Source organism: Rhinoraja longicauda, chromosome 18, assembly GCF_053455715.1.
Source record: "Rhinoraja longicauda isolate Sanriku21f chromosome 18, sRhiLon1.1, whole genome shotgun sequence".
In the NCBI taxonomy this organism is placed as follows: domain Eukaryota; kingdom Metazoa; phylum Chordata; class Chondrichthyes; order Rajiformes; family Arhynchobatidae; genus Rhinoraja; species Rhinoraja longicauda.
The window spans coordinates 36,919,423-36,943,607 of NC_135970.1; the positions used below are offsets into that span (position 1 = coordinate 36,919,423).

The 24,185-nt window shown below is 44.9% G+C and overlaps 2 protein-coding genes across 3 annotated transcripts in view; one reads left to right on the forward strand and one right to left on the reverse strand.

The window, feature by feature from the left end:
• The window catches only part of zdhhc13 (zDHHC palmitoyltransferase 13), a 35,637-nt gene extending 33,194 nt beyond the window's left edge, over positions 1–2,443 (reverse strand). The window contains exon 1 of the mRNA XM_078415519.1: positions 2,348–2,443. Coding sequence (XP_078271645.1) covers positions 2,348–2,377 — 30 coding nt within the window. The 5' untranslated portion in view covers positions 2,378–2,443. The remainder of the gene's footprint in view (positions 1–2,347) is intronic.
• Positions 2,444–2,593: 150 nt separating this feature from the next.
• LOC144602416 (L-lactate dehydrogenase B chain-like) lies at positions 2,594–22,607 on the forward strand. 2 transcript variants are annotated; one of them, XM_078415522.1, is made up of 8 exons: positions 2,594–2,686; positions 7,698–7,862; positions 9,272–9,386; positions 12,352–12,525; positions 14,986–15,159; positions 18,940–19,045; positions 19,464–19,587; positions 20,778–22,607. In XM_078415522.1, the coding sequence occupies exons 2-8, from the start codon at positions 7,737–7,739 to the stop codon at positions 20,940–20,942; spliced, it is 984 nt and encodes a 327-aa protein (XP_078271648.1). In that variant the 5' UTR covers positions 2,594–2,686; positions 7,698–7,736; the 3' UTR covers positions 20,943–22,607. The 2 variants fall into 2 exon arrangements, with proteins under 2 accessions (XP_078271648.1, XP_078271646.1); XM_078415520.1 differs by lacking the exon at positions 2,594–2,686 and adding an exon at positions 6,065–6,281 and having other exon boundaries at positions 20,778–22,606.
• Positions 22,608–24,185: the final 1,578 nt, after the last annotated feature.

The window sequence follows — 24,185 nt, forward strand, 5'->3', positions numbered from 1 at the left end:
CTTCCCTTCTGTTTCACTCCGCATTCGTGAGTTCCTCGTCAGCTCTTCCACCTACAGTAACATTCCCCCGTTTTCAATTCTTACTTATGCAATTGCAGGAGTAGAAACATTTGTCCTTTTACCCCTCCCCTCCACCATCCGAGGAATTAAGCAGTAATCCCATCTACTGTGGTGACTCATTTGCTTTTTCTCTATTCTAGTGTACTGCACTTGCTGCTCACAGTGTGGTCTCTTCTACACTGAATAAACACACAAAGATTGGATGACCACTATGTTGAGCATTTGGGTTAAATCCACAGGTAAGCTTTCTGTTCCCTGCAACTTTCTATTTCTATTCCATTTCCCTCTCATGGCATAATGGGGTGGACCTTTCCCACAGTTCTGCATTTCATACCATTACATTTCTTTGTTTGCTATCTGTAGGTAATTTTCCTCCTTAACCTTTCAACCACTTAATCAATAGCCTGTCACCGATGTAACCACAAATTCACTCAATCCATTCATCCCTACCCCTCCATTCAATCTAAGACTAACTTATTTTCAAATTCTGATTAAGAGTTATTGATCTGAAACATGAAACTGTTTCTCTATCTGCAAATCGTGCTTAGTCAGTTGAGTGTTACCAACATTTCCAGTTTTCATTTCGATTTTCACACATGTTCTACTTTTGTCAAATTCAAAATCTGTCAACTCATACATGGCACATATGCAAAAGGAAATACATTTTATTTAAATTCGGTAAACGATTTATTGGTATGTATAACTGGTTGAGAATCTGGAGAATGGAACTGCAGTGCAGGAAGTACACATGTTGCTAACCAGATAACCACAAGCTGCTTGAGAAATGGTAAACTGTCATACCTTCCTTGACTAGGATCCTTTTACTCTTCCCCCACCCAGCCTGCCCTCCCGACTACTTAGTTTAGAGATGCAGCATGGACACAGGCCCTACGTCCCACTGATTACCCACTCATTTAAAAAAAAATGCCGATTAAGCTAAAAACCCACACATCTTTGGGATATGGGAGCAAAGCAAAGCATACGGAGGAAGCCCATGAGTTTCACGAGGAGAATGTGCAAACTCCACACAGACAGCGTCCGAGGTCAGGATCAAACCTAGGTGAGAGGCAGCGGCTCCACCAGTTTGTGCCATTGTACTAGAAACATAGAAAATAGGTGCAGGAGTAGGCCATTCGGCCCTTCGAGCCTGCACCGCCATTCAATATGATCATGGCTGATCATCCAGCTCAGTAACCTGTACCTGCCTTCTCTCCATACCCCCTGATCCCTTTAGCCACAAGGGCCACATCTAACTCCCTCTTAAATATACCCAATGAACTGGCCTCAACTACCTTCTGTGGCAGAGAATTCCACAGACTCACCACTCTCTGTGTGAAGAAATGTTTTCTCATCTCGGTCCTAAAAGACTTCCCCCTTATCCTTATTGCTTCCATCTTACCTGCACCTTGGGTCTTTCCTTCCTTTCTACCTCCCCGGGCCTCTTGTTCAACCACTACGACACCCCCATCCAGGCACCTTACTCAACACTCCATTGCACACCCCAGGCTCCTTTCTTTCCCCCTCCTCTGCCCAGACCCATAAGTATCCCCCCTCATCGCCAATCTCTCATTCTTTCCCTCTCCCCAGGTCCCTTCCTCTCACCAACACTCCAGATAGCTTCCTTTACCTCACCTCTCCAAGTCCTATCCTCATCTACAAGCTCTCCCCACCTATGCTCAGCTCATCCTGCATGCCATCACCATCCTCACTGCACCACAGATGCCTCATCAACCAGAGGGTCTCTGCTGCCTGATACACTCTCCCTCCCTTTCCCTGCCCACCCACTTCCTCCCCACTCTATCCCCCTCCTCTCCACATTTCCTCGAACCCCTCCATGCTCTCCCCCTCCCCTCCCATTCCTGGTCCAGTCCCGTCCCTGAAGTGGGGAGGGGTGTCAGTATTGACATCATGCACAGCCGAGGTCCACATTCCCTGTACACTCTCCCCCCCCTTCCTCACCTCACTCCTGCCTGGTTCGTGCCTGGGGGGGAGGGAAGGGGTAAGAGCCGGTATGTACCCATCCTTCATCCCCCCCGGGTCCACACTCCAACCCATCCCCTCCCCCCCCCTCCCGGGTCCACACTCCACTCCACCCCATCCCCCCCCCACCGGGTCCACACTCCACCCCCTCCCGGGTCCACACTCCACCCCTCTCTCCTCACCACTGATGTGTGTGGGGTGGGGGGGGGGGGGGTGGGCAGTATGTCCCCTCCCATCCCTCATTCCCCGGTATGTATCTCACCTTCCCCCCACCCCCGCCCCCCGCCCCCGCGGGCCCGGTATGTACCTCACGGTCGCCCTCGGGCCACTCCTCCATCCTCACGCTCTCCTCGCCGCCGCCGCCGCCGCTGCCCCCACTTTCCGCCCGCGCGCCCGCCACCGTCTCCCACCACGCCGCGCCGCGCCGCGCGCGTTCCCGCCCGACGCCGTCATCCACCACAGCGCGCCGCGAGCGCTCCCGCGCCGGTCGCCGTCATCCACCACCGCGCGCGCGCGCACACGTTGCGCCGCTTCGCCCGGGCTGGGCAACCGGCCAGCGCGCGCTCCACGCGTCATCGCGCAGCCCTTTCGCTCGTCGCCAGGGCAACGGGCCGGCGCGCTCCCCCGCCCCGGACCTCATCTGACGGTTAGAGCCTTCTCCCCATATCCCTTGACTCCCGCTATCATTAAGAGCTCTATCTAACTCTCTCTTGAAAGCATCCAGAGGATTGGCCTCCACTGCCCTTCTGAGGCAGAGAATTCCGCAGCTTCACAACTCTCTGAGTGAAAAGGTTTCTCCTCATCTCCGTTCTAAATGGCCTACCCCTTATTCTTAAACTGTGGCCCCTGGTTCGGGACTCCCCCAAAGGTGCGGATTCTGTGGGCCAAAGAGCCTGTTTCCGCGCTGTATCTCTAAACTAAACTAAAGCGTTTCTTAATGGGAAATAAAAATAATGGAACAGATAAGATAGCATGGATACATTCAAATGGAAAGTGGATAAGCACAAAAAGGAGGAAGGGACTGTGGGAGAAATGGGTGGAGACTCATAATCATAGACAGCTCAGCACATGTGAAGTTGAATTACTCCACCCCACAAGAGTGGAATGACTGGTTTCTGAATTGTAATTGCTCAATGGTTCAATGGTTTCTTTATTATCACCTCTACCAAGGTACAACAAATTACTTTTTTTGCATAAAGAACAGAAAGACTCTCAGCATACAGTCCCCCCGGTTAGTACAGAATGTACAGAACAACCAAATAAGTCTATATGCAAGAGTCACGATTTTGGCTCCATTTTGCAGTCCCAGCTGCAAAATAATGGTAGTAAGGACAGTTGTAGGTGTCGCCTCCATTCCGATCGTCCCGCAAACTGTCATCCCTCTTTTTGCACGGCCCACTTCAGCCCATGTTCTCTGGGGGGCACCTCCCGCAGCCAACCTTGAGGACACGGAAGGTCAGACCACCCCCTCCCCCTCCAGTTCTTCTTACCGGGCCTTTTGTCTAACATCCGCCACCTTCTGCCTCCTCTCCGATTCTCCGTCTTTATGGAAAATCATGGAGAGCTTCCTTCTCCAGGCTATGCATCATATTCCATAAATTACAGCTAAATTATAAAAGGGTATAGTGATTTGGGATTTCTTTATTTTTAACCCTCGTATAGAAGAGTCTGGTTTCCAATTGGTTTGGTCCATCTAATCATTGGATCTAGACCTTGCTCCAGTGTTCAACGGCTAATCCACATTAAAGGAAATCACCGAGACCCAATCAGTTCCCTTCAACTAACACTCTCTTCCACTTGGCGGAACTTGTCCGCACCCTCAACAACCTCTATTTTGATTGCCCTCACTACCCTCTTCCTACACCTCATCCACCCTGTCTCCTGCAAGGATGACATTCCTTACTCTCAATTTCTCTATCTCTGCTGCATCTGCTCCCAAGATGAAGATTTCCACTCTAGGACACCTGAGATGTCCTCTTTCTTCATAAATGTGGTTTCACCCTCTGCTATTGTTGATGAATTCCATATCTGTGTCTCCTCTCTCCTCAGTGTCCTGCAGTTCTGCTCTTACTCCCCCTGCTGCAGCTGGGACAAGGATAGAGTTCTCCTGATCCTTACCTTTTACCCTACCAGCTTCTGCAACCTACACATCATTCTCCGACATTTCCGCCACTTTAAAATGATTGCACCAGCAGTCCTTCAATCTCCCTGGTCCTGTCTGGTAGAAGGTACACAAGTTTGTAAACAGGCACCACCAGACTCAGGAACAGCTTCTTCCCTGTCATTAGGCTTCTGAATGGTCCTTCCATAAGGTAGGGTCATGTGTGATTCACCTCTACCCCATTGTGGACATTGGACTTTGTCTTTGGAACTGTTGTTCTACAATGCTAATGAACATATTCTGCACTCTGCATCTTCCTCTTTTCTCTAACCATTACACTGGAATTTGATTTGATTGTATTTCTGTATCATGCTATCTGATTAGTTTGGATAGTATGCAAAATATAGGTTTTCACTGTACCTTGGTACACGTGACATAATAAACTCAAACTTATGGAGTCTAGTGCAGGGACCTATTTCAGCCAGGCCTCCTTTAAGTCCTCTTTCAGATCCTCATTCATCCCCATAATTTGACCCTTACCAACCACCAATCTGCTAAATGATACCATCCCAACTATCTGATCTGTGCACCTGATCACCCATCTTCCAACCCAATATCCCCTAAATGAAATCTTGAGCCAAAAACAAGAACTCAGCGGGTCAGACAGCACATGTGGAGGCACAAGCAACTGCAGATGCTGGTTTACAATAAAAGGCACAAAGTGCAAGAGTAATTCAGCGAGTCAGGTTACAACCCTGGAGGACAAAGATTGGTGACGTTTCAGGTCGAGACCCTTCTTCAGACTCATTGTAGTGGTGGGGGGGGGTGGGGGGGTGGGGGGGTGGGGGGGTGGGGGGGTGGGGGGGGGGGGCAGAAAGCTGGAAGAGAGGTGGGGGTGGGTCAAACCCAGGCTAGTGAAAGGTGGATACAGATGAGGGAGGTTTTGATTGGCAGATGGGTGGACAAAGAGATGATAAGATAAAGGGACGTAAAGGAGAGAAGAGTTGCAAAATGTGAAGCCAGAGGAAAGGATAGTCCTGTTGCCTGACTCTCTCTGTCCAGTCTCTCCTCCCTCCCTCCCAACTTTCTTCCTCCCACTGCATACAATCTGAAGAAGGTTCCCGATCTGAATCATCACCTATCCATGTTCTCTGGCGATGCTGCCTGAGCTGCTGAGTTACTCCAGCACATGTGTATTTTTTAAGGGATATTTTTTTAAGGGATCTTTTCAAGGGATGAGTTACTGCAGCATTTTGTGTGTTTTTGGAAGGGGAAAGGGGGGAAAGTGGAGGAAGTGGGTGCACATCCAGGTGGGACACAGGGGGGGGGGGGGAAGTATCTGTTGGAGGGACATTTAGGTTCCCACTGAGTATCTCCAGCAAGTATTTTCAGTATTCTCGGGATCTGAAGAAGGGTTCCTTCCCTCCCTACTCGGTGTCACCTGTCCATTTTGTCCAGAGATGCTGCCTGACCTGCTGCGTTACTCCAGCACTCTGTGAGATGTAACCCATCCAGGTTCGACACGAAATGCCGGAGTAACTCAGCGGGCCAGGCAGCATCTATGGACAGAAGGAATGGGTGAAGTTCTGGGCTGAGACCCTTCTTCAGACGTCTCGACCCGAAACGTCACCCATTCCTTCTCTCCAGAGATGTTGCCTGCGCCGCTGAGTTACTCCAGCGTTTTGTGCCTATCTTTGGTTTTCTGCAGTTCCTTCCTACACATCTATGCAGGTTCTCCAGAGATGCTGCCTGTCCCGCTGGGATACTCCAACATCTATCTTTGGGATAAACCAGAATCTGCAAATCCTTTTCCTTGCATTATATTTGCAGCATTTGCTCCCAGTGTTACGTAAGGTGTGACAGGGTTGTCTGACAATCAGGGCGGGGAGATCGCTGGGAGGTGACACCCTTTCTGGCGCTGCCGTGTGAACACACAGGCTACGTTTAACAGCCTTGGTGATCCAGGTGAACCGCTCTTCCTCCCGTGTTTCGAAGTCAATTGCCGAGAGAGTGCGAGCGAGGTTGGACCAAACTTTGGACGCAGCTCAGGGAATAGTTTTTTGAAGGGGAAACGCGAAGGCTGCGAAGAGAAACACAATATCCTCGCTGAAAGGTGCAGAGGACGTCAAGTCAAAAACAGGTCAGATGTGTGGAGATCATATTCAAACAGCTTTACTGTAGAGAAAAAGATACAGCGTGGAAACAAGCCCTTTGGCCCACCGTCTGAAGAAGGGTCTCGACCCGAAACGTCACCCATTCCCTCTCTCCAAGATGTTGCCTGACCTGCTGAGTTACTCCAGCATTTTGTGATACCTTCCATTTTGTACCAGCATCTGCAGTTATTTTCCTGCCTTTGGCCCACCGGGTCCGTGCTGACGAGCGATCTGTCCAACAACACACCAGGGACAATTTCTAGAAGCCAATTAAACCTGCAAACCTGCACGTTCTCCGGTTTCCTCCCACATCCCAAAGACGGTTTAATTGGCCTCTGTTAATTACTGTTGTGTGAACGAGTGATCGTGGACTCGGTGGGCCAGACGGTTTGCTTCTATGCTGTATTTCTAAACTAGACCAAACTGCAATATGTTGAAGATAGACACAAAATGCCAGAGTAACTCAGCGGGACAGGCAGCATCTGCGGATAGAAGCAATGGGTGACGTTTCTGGTCGAGACCCTTCTTCAGACTGAGAGTCAGGGGAGAGTGGGACGACACAGAAATAAGGAAGGGTAAGGTGTGAAAACAAGGCATCCAAAGATATGACGCTCAAGGAAAATGCACAATAACATGTTGCATGTGGAAACAAGGAACTACAGATGTTGGTTTATACCAAAAATAAACAAAGTGCTGGTCGGATGATGGTTTAGTTCACAACTGTGCAGTGAAATATTTTTTTTATGCTGAGTCAGGGGTGAAGTTGGTCTGGCCTTCAGCTCAGAGTTCACTGCTGCTGCAAGATCAGAGGCCGAACATCAAGTGTAAAATCAAATCAAGATTAGTTTGATATCATACACCATCACTATCCTACACAATTTACCATTTACAGAGCCAATTAACCTACAAACCTGTACACCTTTGAAGTGTGGGAGGAAACCGGAGCACCCGGAGAAAACCCGCACGGTCACAGGGAGAACGTACAAATTCCGTACAGACAACTCCCGTAGTCGGGATCGAACCCGGGTCTCTAGTGTTGCAAGACTACCGCTGTGCGGCCAGAAAGCATTTTTGATGTAATAAAAAGGAATTGTAGGTACCGGTTTATACCGAAGATGGACACAAAGTGCTGGAGTAACTCAGCGGGTCAGGCAGATGGGTGACATTTCGGGTCGGGACCCTTATTGAAGAAACGAAACATCACCTGTCCATGTTCTCCAGAGATGCTGCTTGACCCGCTGGATGCTCCATGCAAAACAATAATGCAAAGATAATGTCGAAATATTAACATCACACTTGAGGCACAGATTCAGTAAAGAATTTGTTGCCAATTATCATTATTTAAAAAAATAACTTGCTCATTTTTTGCACCATATGAGTCAATGTCTTTTTCTCCTTTTTAGATTTCTGATCTTTTCAAGTTGACAGCACAATTAAAGACGATGAGTCTACGAGATGATCTGTTCAAAGTGATAGTCCCAGCAGTGTCTGCCAAACCTTCTTCAAAGCTCTCAATAGTGGGCACTGGGGAAGTTGGCATGGCGTGTGCTGTTATCATTGCACAGAAGGTAACGTCTAACATTCAGTATTCAGTGTAATCGTTTTAATTTTTATCTATTTTTGTTAAAGATTCAGACATAATAAACAAATTAGTGTGTATCTGTACACTGTGAATTGCTCAATTGTAATCATGTATTGTTTTTCTGCTGGCTGGTTAGCACGCGACAAAAGTTTTTCACTGTATCTTGGTACACGTGACAGTAAACTAAACTGAACTGAGAACTTCGGAGAACTCAAAATGACAATCACTCAGCTTTTCAAAATAGACTCAAGCATAATTACTTTGACAGGAGCTACCTAGGAATTCCAGATGCAGTAGATATAGAAGAGGGGAGCAGATTCATCTCTGATATGAAACATACTTCAACATTGCGTAGGAAGGAACTCCAGGTGCTGGTTTACACTGAAGATAGACCCAAGATGCTGGAGTAACTCAGCAGGTTAGGCCGCATCTCTGGAGAAAAGGAATAGGTGATGTTTCGGGTCGAGAACCTTCTTCAGACTGAGAGTCAGGGGAGAGGGAGGGGGAGACTAGATTACCTCTAGCTTCCCTGTTACCTGACTGTCAGTCCGAAGAAGGGTCTCGACCCGAAGCATCGCCTTTTCCTTTTCTCCGGAGATGCTGCCTGACCCGCTGAGTAACTCCATACAGCAACATTGTTTGGCCCAATGCTCACAAAGGTCTTGAGACGAATCAACTTTCTTGACCACTCTATAATAAGCATTTGAAGTATGCTTACAGTGTTGCCTCAGCCATATCAGAATATATTCCAGTCAATTTGCACATAACATACTCCCACTGACATTGCTGGGATAATAGGTAAATAATCTGTTTCAATGGTGTGGGCTGAGGGGCCATGACTGCCTTTTAATTAGATGGTAATGCCGAATAAAAGGATTTAAGAGATAGTGGTTCCTGGTTACAAAATCCTTCATTTTAATATGCTCAGATAATATGGCTTTTGTCATTGAGAAATATTGTGCTCTGGTCGTCAATCGGCTGAAGCAATTTTCCTAGCAAGTTTTTTGCAGATGGGTACATTTTGAGCACGGTAGCAAATTTAACTCGTGCCTCAGAATCTCTGTTTATTTCGATGGTGAAATGATCTCTGACATTGTTAATTAAAACCTTCATAGCAGCTTCTAGCTTCTGTCTTTGCACAGTTAAATACAGAATGAAAATAACTTTCATTTATTTGGCGCCTTTAACGCAGCAGTGGTGGGTCTTTGGCACTGGCCCGTATTTGTCGAAGATGGATGCTAAATGTTGGTCTCTGGACCAGCGATTGGGCATTCTTGATGAAAGGGAAATGTAAATGTCTGATCACTTAGAATCACCTCAACAATACACTTCTGATATGGGAACAGCGCAAAGACATATCTAAAGCCAGTGTTTTCCATTTATTCCCTTTTACAGAGTTTAGCCGACGAGTTGGTCCTTGTCGATAGGCTGGCAGACAGAGTTAAAGGAGAATCAATGGATTTGATGCATGGTAGTCTGTTTATGAAATCCAGAATAAAAGCTGATACAGGTTTGTGATGGGTCATGGGATTTATGGTGGCATAATTCTGTTGAATATTTGAAGAAAAATTAGATTTTAAGCTTGTCTCGGTCCATCCAATGATTTATTGTCTGTCTATCTTTATATCTTACTGCTGTCATAAGTTATAAGAAGCACAATGGAAATAGTGTAATCCTCAGGCAATGTCCACATGTTAAATATTAATATTTTTATAATATAAAATGTTCTACCAGAGAAGGAAACGGATACTATATGTTCAACAATATTGTATAAGCTAAATATATACTGTATATTTATGGATGTTGCCAGGACCCAAGGGCCTGAGCGAAAGGAAGAGGTTGAGCAGACTAAGACTTTATTTCTTTGAGCACAGGAGGATGAGGGCTGATCTTAAAGAGGTGTGTGAGATCATGAGGGGAATAGATAGGGTAAATGCACACTTTTACCCAGAATAGGGGAATTAAGAACCAGAGGACATGGGTTTAAGGTGAGGGGGAAGGGGGGTAGATTTAATAGGAACCTGAGGGGCATCTTTTTCACACAAAGGGCGGTAGGTATATGGAAAGAGCTGCCAGAGGAGCTAGTTGAGGCAGATACTATCACAACATTTAAAAAAACATTTGGACAGGTAGGTGGATAGAATAGGTTCAGAGGGATATGGGCCAAATGCAGGCTGGTGTGCCTAGTGTTGTTGCAGCATGTTGGTCTGTGTGGGAAAGTTGGACCAAAGAGCCTGTTTCTAGGCTGTCTGACTCTATGCTCACAAATGCTCATTTCATTGTTTTCCTATAGGCTTCTTTGCTTATTAAATAGAGTTATACAGCATAGAAAATGCCCAACTCGTCCAAACTGACCAAAATGCCAACCTGAGCAAGTCGCCTTAACCTTTGTTTGACCCTCATCCCTCTCGATCTTTCCTTTCCATGTACCTGTCCAAATGCTTTCAAATGTTGTAATTGTTTCCACTTCTACATTTCCTCTGGGAGCTAGTTCTGTATACACACCACCTTCCGTGTGGAAAACCTGCTCCTCAGGTACACTTTAAATCTTTAACCGATTGCCCATAGTTTTAGTTTACCCTACCTTGAGAAAAAGACTGTGACCATCCACCATTTCTTTGCCCTTGTTGATTTTGGAAACCTCTCAAAGGTCCCCCTGTCTTCTTTACTCCAGGGAAAATGGTGTCTGCTTATCTCCTTAAGGAGTTCCTTCTTATAACTCAAGTCCTGGAGTCCAAGTAACATCCTGGTGAAATGTTACTGCACTCTCATATCCTTTCTGTAATTTATCGACCAGAATTGCACACAATACTTCAAGTGCAGTCTCACCAACGTCTTGTACAACTGCAACATGACGTCCCACCTCTAATGCTCAATGCCATTGAAGCTAAACAGAACATATTCTTTCTTCACCACCCTGTCTACACCTGGCTTTGTAATATAGTTTCAATCCAATAATAATCTCCCTCTGTCCCAGAATTCCAGTATGAGCAAGAGATGCCATTCCTTCCTCGAGTCTAACTCAGTGTGGCATAAGCCTCCTGCCACTCAGTAGCTCTAAAATATCTTGGTGGCACCTGGATTGCTGACAGCAGAGATGATCTGCCTTTATAAAGTCATTGCAGCAAGCAGCATGGGAAGGGACTTGTGAATGGGTGGGCAGAAAGCTGCTTGTTCAGTGAGCAATGAGCAGCTCTGGCAGTGAAGCCATCTTACAACTAGAAACTCTAGTAAATGCCATCAGCAAATGCTTAGCAGTGAAGAAGGTTGACTGACTGAATTGACTGACTGGAAGATACAGCCCCTTCGGCCCACTGAGCCAACGCTGACCATCGATCATCCAATTACACTACTTATCTGTTATTCCACTTTCTCATCCACTCTACACACTAGGGGCAATTTTACAGAGGCCAGTTAATCTACAAACCCTCAAGTATTTGGGATGTGGGAGGAAACCAGAGCACCCGAAGGAAACCCACGGGGTCACAGGAAGAACTTGCTAAACTCCACACAGACAGCATCTGAGGCTAGGATCAAACCCAGGTCCAGTCGATGGCTGACATCTGCCCACTAAACATGAATCACTTTCACCCATACACGATGCATCAGGTTATAAGCCATTTAGAAGATGAACCATCTCTGCACTGATTACGTTCTACACTGCTTTAATGCTTTTGCTGGCTTACTAAAGCAGAGGGAAGGAATTGAATTCCTGTTTGTACAACCAAAGCTTTGTAAAAGTAACGCTTCCAAAAGCATGAAGAGCTACCAAAGAGCTTGGTGATTGTTTAATAAGACCGTTACTGATTTATTTTTTTAACTTGAAAAAAGGTTGTGTCAACTCATCAACATTTTTTCTCTTGAGTTCAGCAGTTCTTAGAACTTTGGATAACATTACCCAATATGGCTTTTCATTTTTTTAGTTCAGAGATACAGCGCGGAAACAAGCCCTTTGGCCCGTTGACTCCGCACTGACCAGTGATCCTCACACAATAACACACTGGGGACAATTTACATTTCTACCGAGCCAATTAACCTGCAAACCTGTAAGTCTTTGGAGTGTGGGAGGAATCCGAAGAACTCGGAGAAAACACGCAGGTCATGGGGAAAACGTACAAACTCCATAAAGACAGCATCTGAGGCTAGGATCAGGATTAAGCCCGGGTCTCAGGCGCTGCAAGACAGCAACTCTCCCGCTGCGCCTGTATTCTATAACAGATTCATTTCATATTCATAACTACTATGACAGAGTGTGGCAGACTTGTTAAATTAGTGAAATTCTATGTGGGTTTAATGAATGGTGTCAGATACCGTGCAGATTGGCAGTGCTGAGGAATGATGTTATAATAGAATAAGCAAAGTAAAGAGTTTGCTGAGTGCAAGTCTGGTTGCATTGCATAGATTTAAAATACCTACCTTTCATATTTAATTGATTGACGTTCCCCCCCCCCCCCCCCCCCCAATTACTATTGCAGATTTGAAAGTTACGCAAGATTCTAATATTTGCATTGTCTGTGCTGGTGTGCGGGTAAAAGGACAAAAACCAGATTCAAATCAGCTAAATGACAATGTTGCTGTCTTCAAGGAGATAATCCCTCAATTGGCTAAGCACTGTCCATCTGCCGTTTTGCTGATCGTCACTCAGCCAGGTAAAAAGATGATCGATTGACGATTACTGCGAATGTCTTCAGTTTCATCCGTGAATCCAGTTTTCTTTTATAATTCTTCTTGGGGTAATGGACATCACTGATATTTATTGCAGATCCCTCATTATGTCCCGAGCGGCCTGTCTGCCTATTTCACAGGACAGATACAAGTCAAATGGCGTTGTGTCTGGTTAACATGCGGACCAGAGTTGCTAAGGACAGCAGTTTTCCATCTTTAAAGGACATGGGTGAATTTCCTAGGTCTCTATGACAATCCAGTAGTTTCAATACCTTGGAGTGCAGAGGCAAAGATTTAGGTCAGTGGACTACCAACTAAAGTCTCATATTTCGCTTGGGCAGCTTACAACCCAGCGGTATGAATTTTGACTTCTCTAACTTCAAGTAACCCTTGCTTTCCCTCTCTCTCCATCCCTCCCCATCCTAGTTTGACTGTCCTGATTAAATTTTACTTTGTGTGCCTCGTTATCAGCTTCCCCTAGCTAACAATGATCTATTCTATATTTACCTTGAGCTTTGTCCCCTTTGATCTCTCGTTTTCACTTCTTAACCTTCTATATCTTGATGTCTCCCTCTCCCCTGCCTCTGAAGAAGGGTCTCGACCCAAAACATCACCCATTCCTTCTCTCCAGAGATGCTGCCTGTCCCGCTGAGTTATTCCAGCATTTTGTGTATAGCTAAAGTTTGGAACCATTGATCCAGATAAAAGAGTGATCCAATGTCACCATGGCTGATGTGGAATTTAAATTCAAATAATTCAAAAGACATCTGGAATTTAAAAACAAAAATGTTTTTATTAACTAACTTTCAAACCCCTTGTAAATTGTAAAATTCTTATAAAATACATCTGGTTCACCCATGTCTTTCAGAGAAGGAAATCTCCTCTTATCTTTTCTTCTCCACGAGTGACTTCAGACCCATCAAAGTGGTTAACTTTTAACTACATCCTCTATTTAGAGGTGGGCAATGTTAAAAGTTATTCCGTTTATCCTGTATCTGTACACTGTGGACGGCTTGATTGTAATCATGTACAGTCCTTCCACTGACTGTATAGCACATAACAAAAAACCTTTTCACTGGCCTTCGGTACAGGAGACAATAAACTAAACTTAACAAATACTCGCATTGGCACCCATGTTCACATTGTGTAATCCAGTTACTGCGATGGAAATGTTTTATAGATTCCAGATTATTTTAACAAACCGAATTTACGTAACCCAGTTGGCAAGGTGAAAAATTAGCATTGGCATCACGATGTCTTGGATTATTAGTCCAGTAATGTAATCACTATGCCAAAATCTGGAATACTGTACATCACATCACAATATTATTTGTTTCAAATAAATATTTTACTGGAGCAAAAATTTGAACTTGCATGCACAAGGAATTGCAGATGCTATTTACAAACAAAAGATACACCAGGCTTTGTGTCTTTTATTTAAACCTGTATGTTTTTCTTTATAATGATTACTATTTGTTTAATTTTTGCAGCAGCACTTTCTATCCTTCCTCATTTCTTAAAGATATTGGCTCCTTGGCAGGCAATCTGTGCCTTCCGGTTCAACATCCGTTGTGCTAGATGGGGCTGCAATGTTTCATGCAAGTTCATGAAAGAGGAAGGAAAGAGTTTTATGGCCTGTAAATCAGTACATTGATTTTGAAGTTGTTATTACAATTAAATACAGAAGCCACAGTGCACTCCCATGATTGATCCCAGGAATAGATAAAGAAAATACACAAAGGTGCTGGGGTAACTCAACAGGTCAGACATTTCGGGTCGGGTCCCTTTCTGGGTCACTGTGCCTTAGGACTTTCTGGATCCTGACAAGAATGGGACCTATCTTCTCCAGAAATGCTACCTGACCCTCTGAGTTGCCCCAGCATTGTTTGTCTTTTTTTGTAAACCAGCATCTGCAATTCCTTGTTTCTACCCAAGACTAGGTAATCTCTTTATTAAAGTGTGATAGAATCATAGAACACTGAAACAGGCCAATTTGCAATGATCAATTAACCTTCCACTCCCTCCCCCCCCCCCCCCATATTTTTTGAATGTGGGGAGAAGCCAGTGAATCTGGAGGAAACCCACTTAGTCAGAGCGAGAGTGTGTAAACTGCATGCATGATTGAAGAAAGAACATTGACCTCCATCAGCATCTTCAAGTTGTCCCTTGGAATCTTTAGCATGTGCTTAAACAGGTACAGTGGCTAACTAGCAGTAGTGATACCCAATAGTAACAGTGTTGTATGGCAAAAGTGAGATCACTTTGTCTCTCTATATCACCATCTAGATGTCTCTTTTCCCTTTCCCCTGGCTCTCAGTCTGAAGAAGGGTCTCAACCCGAAATGTCCCCTATTCCTTTTCTCCAGAGATGCTGTCTGACCAATTGAGTTACTCCAGCTTTTTGTGTGTTTCTTCACTTTCTCTTGGGTTTGGTTTACTTTGCAGTGGATCTATTGACCTATGTTGCCTGGAAACTCAGTGGATTTCCAAAGACTCGTGTTATTGGCGTTGGCACTAACTTGGACACTGCAAGGCTTCGGTTTTTACTTGGTACAAAGTTGAATGTTAATCCAACAAATATCCATACCTATATTGTGGGTGAACAAGGATATGGAAGTGGTGAGTAGCTTCCTGTCATTTTTGTCAATGCTGATTAAATATTTTTAAAGGTATTGTATGTTGAATTAGGAAATGCATTAATATTGAAGGATTTGTTTTACTAAGTTAATATTAATTCATCTAGATGGCTAGGTCTATGTTAGCTGTCATTCACAACTGGATATGGTGGGATGGACAATTTCATCAGCCATGATTTAATGGCAGACTTGATGGGCCGAATGGCCTAATTCTGCTCCTAGAAATGATGGACTTGGTTGTGTGATCCCTTGGCACAAGTCTGTCTCATGCCATTTATGTCTTTCTGCTCACTTGCAGATCTGTGTTGGAATAAGATAGGAGAGGGACTTTGGAAGGTGATCAGGGTGCAACGTTGGGTGGGTTTGGAAGGAAGCTTGTTGAGGAAAAGGGATGCGGCAGAATATATGTTAAGAGTCAAGAACGTTTAGACTTTAGACTTTAAAGATACAGTGCGGAAACAGGTCCTTTGGCCAACTGAGTCCACACCGACCAGTGATCACCCTATACACTAGCACTATCCTATACACTAGCGCTATCCTACACACTAGCGCTATCCTACACACTAGCACTCTCCTACACACTAGCACTATCCTACACACTAGCACTATCCTACACACTAGCACTATCCTACACACTAGCACTATCCTACACACTAGCACTATCCTACACACTAGCACTATCCTACACACTAGCACTATCCTATACACTAGCACTATCCTATACACCAGCGCTATCCTATACACCAGCGCTATCCTACACACTAGCACTATCCTACACACTAGCACTATCCGACACACTAGCACTATCCTACACACTAGGGACAGTTTGCAATTTTACCGAAACCAATTAACTTACAAACCTATACGTCTTTGGATTGTGGGAGGAAACGAGCACCTGGAGAAAACCCATGTGGTCACAGGGAGAACGTATAAACTCCATACAGACAGAATTCGTAGTCAGGATCAAACCTGGGTATTTGGTGCTATAAGGCAGACACTCTACCGCTGCGCCACTGTGCTGCCCTTTATTAATTGTCATATGAACCAACAACACAACAATGAAATTCTTACTTGCAGTACCATAACAGGTCTGTAAACACAATGCTTATAGATAACATAATAAACAAACAAAAATCAACAAATTAAAAACATCAATACAAGTGCAAAAGAGCCACAAGTCCTTGGTGCAGCCAAAGATATTTCGTAGTTTAGTCAGAAGATAGACACACAAAGCTGGAGTAACTCAACGGGACAAGCAGCATCTCTGGAGAGGAGGAATGGGTAAGGTTTCGGGTCGAGCCCTTCTTCAGACCATCACCCATTCTCTGCGGAGATGTCACCCATTCTCTTCAGAGATGCTGCCTGTCCCGCTGAGTTACTCCATCAATTTGTGCATCGCCCATTCCTTCTCTCCAGAGATGCTGCCTTTCCCGCTGAGTTACTCCAGCATTTTGTGTCTATCTTCTGACTAAACTACAAAATATCCTTGGGTGCACCAAGGACTCGGGGCTTTTTTGCACTTGTATTGATGTTTGGTTTCAATCAGCATCAGCAGTTCCTTCCTGCACATAGTTTAGCCAGTCTTTTGTATTTTCAAGAGTCTAATTGTTTCTTGGAAGGAGCTATTCTTGAACCTGGTGGTGATGGTTATTACACTCTAAACCACCTTCCCAATGGTAGGGGGGAGATGAGAGCGTGGTCAGGGTCGTGTGGGTCCTTTATGATGCTGGCTGCCTTTTTCTGGCTGTGCTTCCAATAAATCCCTTCGATGGTGGGAAGGTCGGTACCCATGATGGACCAGGCAGTGTCCACCGCCTTTTCTAATCTCCTTCATTCCTGGGTGTTCGAATTGCGACCAGACTGTGATGCAACCAGTCAAAAAAATATGCGCTCTGCTGCACATGTGCAGAAGTTCAATGGGTCAATGGTTTTTTATTGTCACATGTACCAGGTAGTATTCGTATACATATTGAATCCCCTCAGTCTTCTAAGGAAGTAGAGGAAGTACATTTGTGTGTGTGGGGCGTATGTATACGGGTTCATGTGCCTGTGTTGTAGTTCGTGACCTATTAACAGAATAGTCAGACAACTGAATTCGTTTAACCTCTTTATTCTACTCACCCAGATGGGAGAGAGCCTAGGCACTGGAGCGTTCAGAAACGCTCAGGCAGCTAGTGTAGTCTCTCTCTCCGAAAGCTTTCATTTACACACCTTTTATACCCTAAATACATGTGCCAGTATTTTTCCATCGCTACCTTATATGGCAAGTTTACAATACCCTATAAATCTTTATGTGCCTTTCGGGACCTCCGTGTCCGTCGTGTCCATCGTGACCTCTTCTTTCTTGGGAACAAAGGGCAGTCCATATGGCAAGATGTTCTTCTTAACACTTCAAAGCTTTTAACGCTGGTTGCTGATATCAGAGGATGGATCAGCCATAAACCGTGCTTCCAAGCTGACAACAGGATGCCCCAGGAATAATCCGAGCTGGAGCTTTTACACTCCTGCAATAAAACCCACATAGCTGCATTCCCAATGTTAACCCCTTACACCTGTGCACTGTGTGGCCGGATCTGGCCGTCCGTCTACTTGAACCTCTTTTCCATTGGACCCTCGTGTTGTAGCTGGTCTGTGACAGTCACTCCACATTAAAGTAATTCAATTAAATAGTATCCACCTTCTCTTTTTAACCTCCTCCATCACAGGTGAAGACTCTATACCCTGAGATGTTGAGTTGCCATTGTTGCCCTCCTTTCATCAGATCTCTGAGATAGTAACAATATCATATTCCCGTATAGAGTCATAGAGTGATACAGTGTGGAAACAGGCCCTTCAGCCCAACATGTCCCAGCTATACTTGTCCCACCTGCCAGCATTTGGACCATATTCCTCCAAACCTTTCCTATCCATGTAGCTGTCTAACTGTTTCTTAAATGTTGGGATAGTCCCTGCCTCAACTACCTCCTCTGGCAGCTCGTTCCATACACCCGCCACCCTTTGTGTGAAAAGGTTACCCCGCAGATTCCTATTAAATGTTTTCCCCTTCACCTTAAACCTACGTCCTCTGGTCCTCGATTCACATACTCTGGGCAAGAGACTCTATGCATCTACCTGATGTATTCCTCTCATGATCTTATATACCTCTATAATATCTCCCCTCATCCTCCTACGCTCCAAGGAATGGAGTCCCAGCCTACTCAACCTCTGCCGAGAGCTTAGACCCCCTACTGGCAACATCCTTGTAATTCTCTGTATCCTTTCCAGCTTGACAGCATCTTTCCTATAACACGATGCCCCGAACTGACACAATATGCTGATCAAGGGTGGCGGGATCTTGATAATGGGGGACTCGGAGATAGTTGGTGGTTTGCTGAATAGCCACCTGTTCTGTAAATTTCCATTGTTGCTGGTGAACAACGCTCTCATACCATAAGCAGCATGGAATCTGCTTTCTGTACATCACTGATTGCTTACTCGTTCAATTATTCTCTTGCAAGACCAGCTTTTCCAGCAGGTAATTGGAGAATGCTATAGCAACAGGAACAATATTACCACCAGGGATTGGCATGAAAGTGCTGAAATGAAAAATTACCTTTTTTTGTAAGTTTACTTCTTGGCTTAATGCGATAATCAATAGTTTTACTGATTGTTCAAGAAGCCATTGATATTCCCAGTGGTTAGATTCACCCTACTTGATTTAGCTTTTTGAATTTGCTGCTTAATGGTGCATGAAATACACCTAATGCTTTTGTCTTTGCCACAGTTACAGTTTGGAGTGGCACAAACGTGGCCGGTATTAAGCTAAGGGATGTGGCTGGCCACATGCCAAAGGAACAAGGAGAAGAAATTCATAAAAGGATCATTGACAGGTAAGTGTCGATGGGTTCTTCTCAAAGCTCGCTCATAGTAACAGATATGGGTGCTTATTGCATTTGTAAATGTAAGGAGTAGTTTCAATTGAGGCGGCACAGAGGCCCAACAGTAGAGCTGAGGTTCCATCCTGCCTACGGGTGTTGTCCGAAATACAGACTCTGTATGGAGTTTGTACGTTTTCCCTGTGACCGCATGAGTTTTCTCCGGGTGCTCCAGTTTCGTCCCACACTCCAAAGACATGTAAGTTTGTAGATTAATTAGCTTATTGTCCCTAATGTGTAGGATAGTGTTGGAGCACGGGGTGATAGCTGGTTGGCACTGTCACGATGGGCCGAAGGGTCTGTTTCCGCGCTGTACATATATAGTCTAAATTGAAATGTGTTTTTTGTTGTTTTTCTCCCCCCTCCATAATAGTGGACAAGAAGTCATCAGGTTAAAAGGATGCACTTCTTGGGCAATAGGTCTTAGTGTGGCGAATATTGTGAATACAATTGTGAAAAATCTCAAGGCCATCCAAATCGTGACCACGAATGCAAAAGTAAGTTTTAACCAGCTGTCATTTGGAGAACACTATTGGGGAGCATTATTGTGTCCCTACAGCAGTAGCACACCTCACTGGGAGCTGGGAATAGTGCAGCATTTCCACAGGTGCATTGCTTTAAAGTGACAGGGGCAAAGTTTAAAGAAGATTTGCGGCGCAAGTTTTTTATAGAGTGGTGGGTGCCTGGAATGTGCTGGCAGGGATGGGGGTGGAGGCAGATATGTTTCTCGTGTTTAAGGGACTTGTAGATAGACACACAGACCCTCGGACTATGCTGGACTTTATTTTGCACTGAACGTTATTCGCGTTAGTCCCTTTATCGTGTATCCCTCACCGTGGATGCCTTGATTGCAAGCGTGTATTGTCTTTCCGTTGACTGGTTAGCACATAACAAAAGCTTTTCACTGTACCTCGGTACATGTGACGAACCAAACTCAACTTCAACATGGATGTGCAGGGAATGGAGGGATATGGATCATGTGCAGGCACAGGAGACCAGTTTAACGTGGCAGCATGTCGGGCACGGATATTGTGCGGTGAGAGCCTGTTTCTGCGCTCTACTGTTCTAATGTGCACACCCAATTTAACCTATGCTCCATCCAAATATGAATATTGTATAGGAAAGAACTGCAGATGCTGGTTTACATTGAAGATAACTGCCCCTCCCATTCCCACACTGACCGTTCTGTCCTGGACCTCCACTGTCAGAGTGAGGCCCAACACAAATTGGATGAACAACACCTTATATTTTGCTTGGGCAGCTTATACCCCAGCGGGATGAATATTGACTTCTCTAACCAAGTAACCCTCGCTTTCCCTCTCGCTCCATCCCTCCCCCATCCTTGTTCTCCGACTAGTTTATTGTTCACCTGATTAAATATTACTGATTGTATGCCGTTGTTACCTTCCACCTCAGCCAACAATGTACTATTCTACATTTCCTTGATCACCGTCGCCTTTGATTTGTGTTTTCACACCTTACCCTTCCATAGCTCTGTCTCCCTCTCCCGACTCTCAGTCTGAAGGGTGTTGACCCGAAACGTCACCCATTCCTTCTCTCCAGAGACGCTGCCTCACCCGTTGAGTTACTCCACCATTTTGTGCCTTATCAAATATGAACATGTATGTGTACTTTTACATAAAATAAAGTCTACTGTGTTGTAACATTTGTTCCACCCATACTTCAGAATGAGCACGGCATCAAAACAGATGTCTTCATAAGTCTCCCCTGCATTCTGGGTGCCACGGGAGTGTGCGGAATCATAAGGCAGCAGTTCGATGAAGACGAGGCAAGAAAGCTGAGTTTCGGAGTGGAAAATCTCACAAAGGCCCAGTGCGAAATTGGACTTTGAAGAAAACGCCCAAAACTGGTTATCTTTACGCTGTTTGACCATTGTTTAAACTTATGTTTTTTTTCTTATCGTATGTACATGTTGTTTGCTGGCTGGGAATTACATGGAAATTAGATTTCATTTTATATAGAGCTGGCTAGAGTTAAATGAAACCAAATAACTTATAAAATGCAAATCAATATCACAACCATGGCTATGTAATGTGAACTTATAGATGGGAAAGTGTTGAGGAATATGGGTCAAAGATGGACGGACAGGACCAGCTAAGATGGGCATCTTGGTTGGCATTAACAAGTTGGGTTAAAGGTCCTGTTTCTGTGCTATTATGATCATCCATGTTATAACTGAAAAAAGACACAGAATGCTGGAGTAACTCAGCGGGTCAGGCGGCATCTCCAGAGAACATGGATAGGTGGCGTTTCAGGTTGGAACCCTTCTTCAGTCTGATTGTTGGAGGGGAGAGGAAGCTGGAAGAGAGAACCTGCCATGCTTTGATCTTTGCAAGAGAAAGTGCAGCAGGTAATAGGTGAATACAGGTGAGGGGGGGGGGGTGTTTTTGGCAGATGGTTGAACAAAAGGCCATAGTTGAAAAGACAGAAGGTATGAGACAAAAGGATTGGAGACTTACAAATTGTGAAGCTAGAGGAAGGAATGTTGGGCTGAAGGGGAGGAGGAGGGGAGAAACAGGTGCGATTCCAGGTAGGATACCTATCTATGTTCTCCACAGATGCTGCCAGACCCGCTGAGTTACTCCAACACTCTTTTTTTGTCAATCTGCTCTGCAATTCCTGTTTCTACATGTTATAACTGAAGCATAGAGGAAGCCAAAAGGTTACCAGTAAAGAAAAAACTCGAAAGCAATGAATAGATAAAAGTTTATTAACTTCTGGTGGAAATCTGCAGCTGCACAAACAATGAGTTAACCATAAATAAAATTAGAAATGAGCAGTGTCAGAACTTAGTTACTATATACCAGAATGGAGTCGATCGTGAATAATCAGCCACTAATTTCTGCTCATACAATGTAAGCGTTTTAAAAAAATCTTCCTGAATAAAAAATATATACAAAACAAAGACACTGCTAAAACTCATCATGCATACTTTATAAATTCAATAGTGTCATACTCAGTAGTGTTTGCACTCAAGACAGACACAAAATGCTGGACTAACTCCACGGGACAGGCAGCATCTCTGGAGAGAAGGAATGGGTGACGTTTTGGGTCTGAAGAAGGGTCATTGGTTTAAACCAGCATCTGCAGTTCCTTCCTACACAGTGTTTGTACTTATGTTTAAACAAAGCGTTCTTGCCACTCATGTGGCCTCCTGCGATGATATTCCTTCCCTCATTTGAGGGGTGTCTGCACTGGACCCCGTCTGCACACGCTCCAATGTGCAGCAGTGGAAGAACCCCGGACTGTGGTCCTCCCCCATAGAGCCTTGGCGTTGGCTGCACCAAGCTTTGGTGCGTCCCTCAGCACGTACTCCTGCAGTCTGAAGCCGGCCAGTTGGCAACATTCCCAGACGGACATCTCACGCTTGTGGGAGACCAGCAAGTTTCGGGCAGACCAAAGAGCACCTTTCACTGAGTTGATGTTCTTCCAGCAGCAATTGATGTCCATCCCCAAATGCGCTCTTGGGAACAGTGCGTAAATCAGAGGGTCATCTGTTACGGAGCAGTTTTTGAGACGAACCGTGACGAGGTCTCTTGCAACCTTCTCCAGCCTCTCTTTGCAAATGCACACCATGCGAAGAGGTGGACAACCATTTCCTCTCCATCGTAGCTGTGATGTTATGAATGCAAGGAAAACTGTATAAACCTGGGTGGGTGGAGATGGGGGGGGGGGGGGGGGTGGGGGGGGACAGTGCTTAGGGAAATAAAGAAGGAGACAAAATAATGATTAAATAACCAACCCAATGCCACAAAAATCCATAGATAGAAATGGATAGCAAACTAGTTAATAATAGATTGAGGACTCCAGCACTCTAAGTCGTTCTTCTTTTAATGATCAACTTCTGAAATGTTTGTACTTTTACTTTATTGTGATTAGGACATTTCAAAACTTATCTTCTCGGAAGGTTCACTTGGAAGTTATTAACCATGCTGAGGAAATTACATAATTGAATTTACATAATGCCTGACCCGCTGAGTTACTCCAGCATTTTGTGTCCATCCAACGGCACAACCTCTATAATTGGAGAGAAAGCACGGTGAATGAAGCGAATGTGTGTTTGTGTGCATTCTGCTATCAATGAAGTAGCACACACAAGATAGCCTGTTTGTATCCCAATTTTAACACAACAGAGAAAAGAAGGATATGCATAAGGCACATCAAGCTCACTGGCTCTCAGTAGGAGATGTATTGAGAGCCTCTTTGGCTGTAATTTTATTGAGCTGACTTGAGGTAATTAAATTTACTGGAGATGAGGAAGCACATTATCCAGATACTTTCTCCAATGTGAACAGCATACGAGATCCTATAACATTGATTTGCTGGGAGGATCTTTTGGGAAAAAGACACAACCTGCTCGAGTGGCTCAGCGAGTCAGTCAGCATCTCTGGAGGACATGGATGGGTGACGTTTTAGGTCGGTACCCTTCTCCACACTGATTGTAGTCGGGGGCAGAAAGCTGTAAGCAGTTGGGGGTGGTACAATGCCTGGCAGGTGATAGGTGGACACAGGTGAGGCTGTTTGCGACTGGCAGATGCTTGTACCAAGGACAGAGATGAAAAGAAGACAAAAGGCCATGAGATAAGAAGAGAAAATGTGAGAGAAGTAAAGCCAGAGGAAACGATGCAGATGGAAGGGGAAGATAGACACAAAATACTGGAGTAACTCAGCAGGTCTGGTATTACCATATAACCATATAACAACTACAGCACGGAAACAGGCCCGTTCGGCCCTACCAGTCCACGCCGACCACTCTCCCTGACCTAGTCTCATCTACCTGCACTCAGACCATAACCCTCCAATCCCCTCCTATCCATATACCTATCCAATTTACTCTTAAATAATAAAATCGAGCCTGCCTCCACCACTTCCACCGGAAGCCCATTCCATACAGCCACCACCCTCTGAGTAAAGAAGTTACCCCTCATGTTACCCCTAAACTTTTGTCCCTCAATTCTGAAGCTATGTCCCCTTGTTGGAATCTTCCCCACTCTCAAAGGGAAAAGCCTACCCACGTCAACTCTGTCCGTCCCTCTCAAAATTTTAAAAACCTCTATCGTCCCCCCTCAACCTT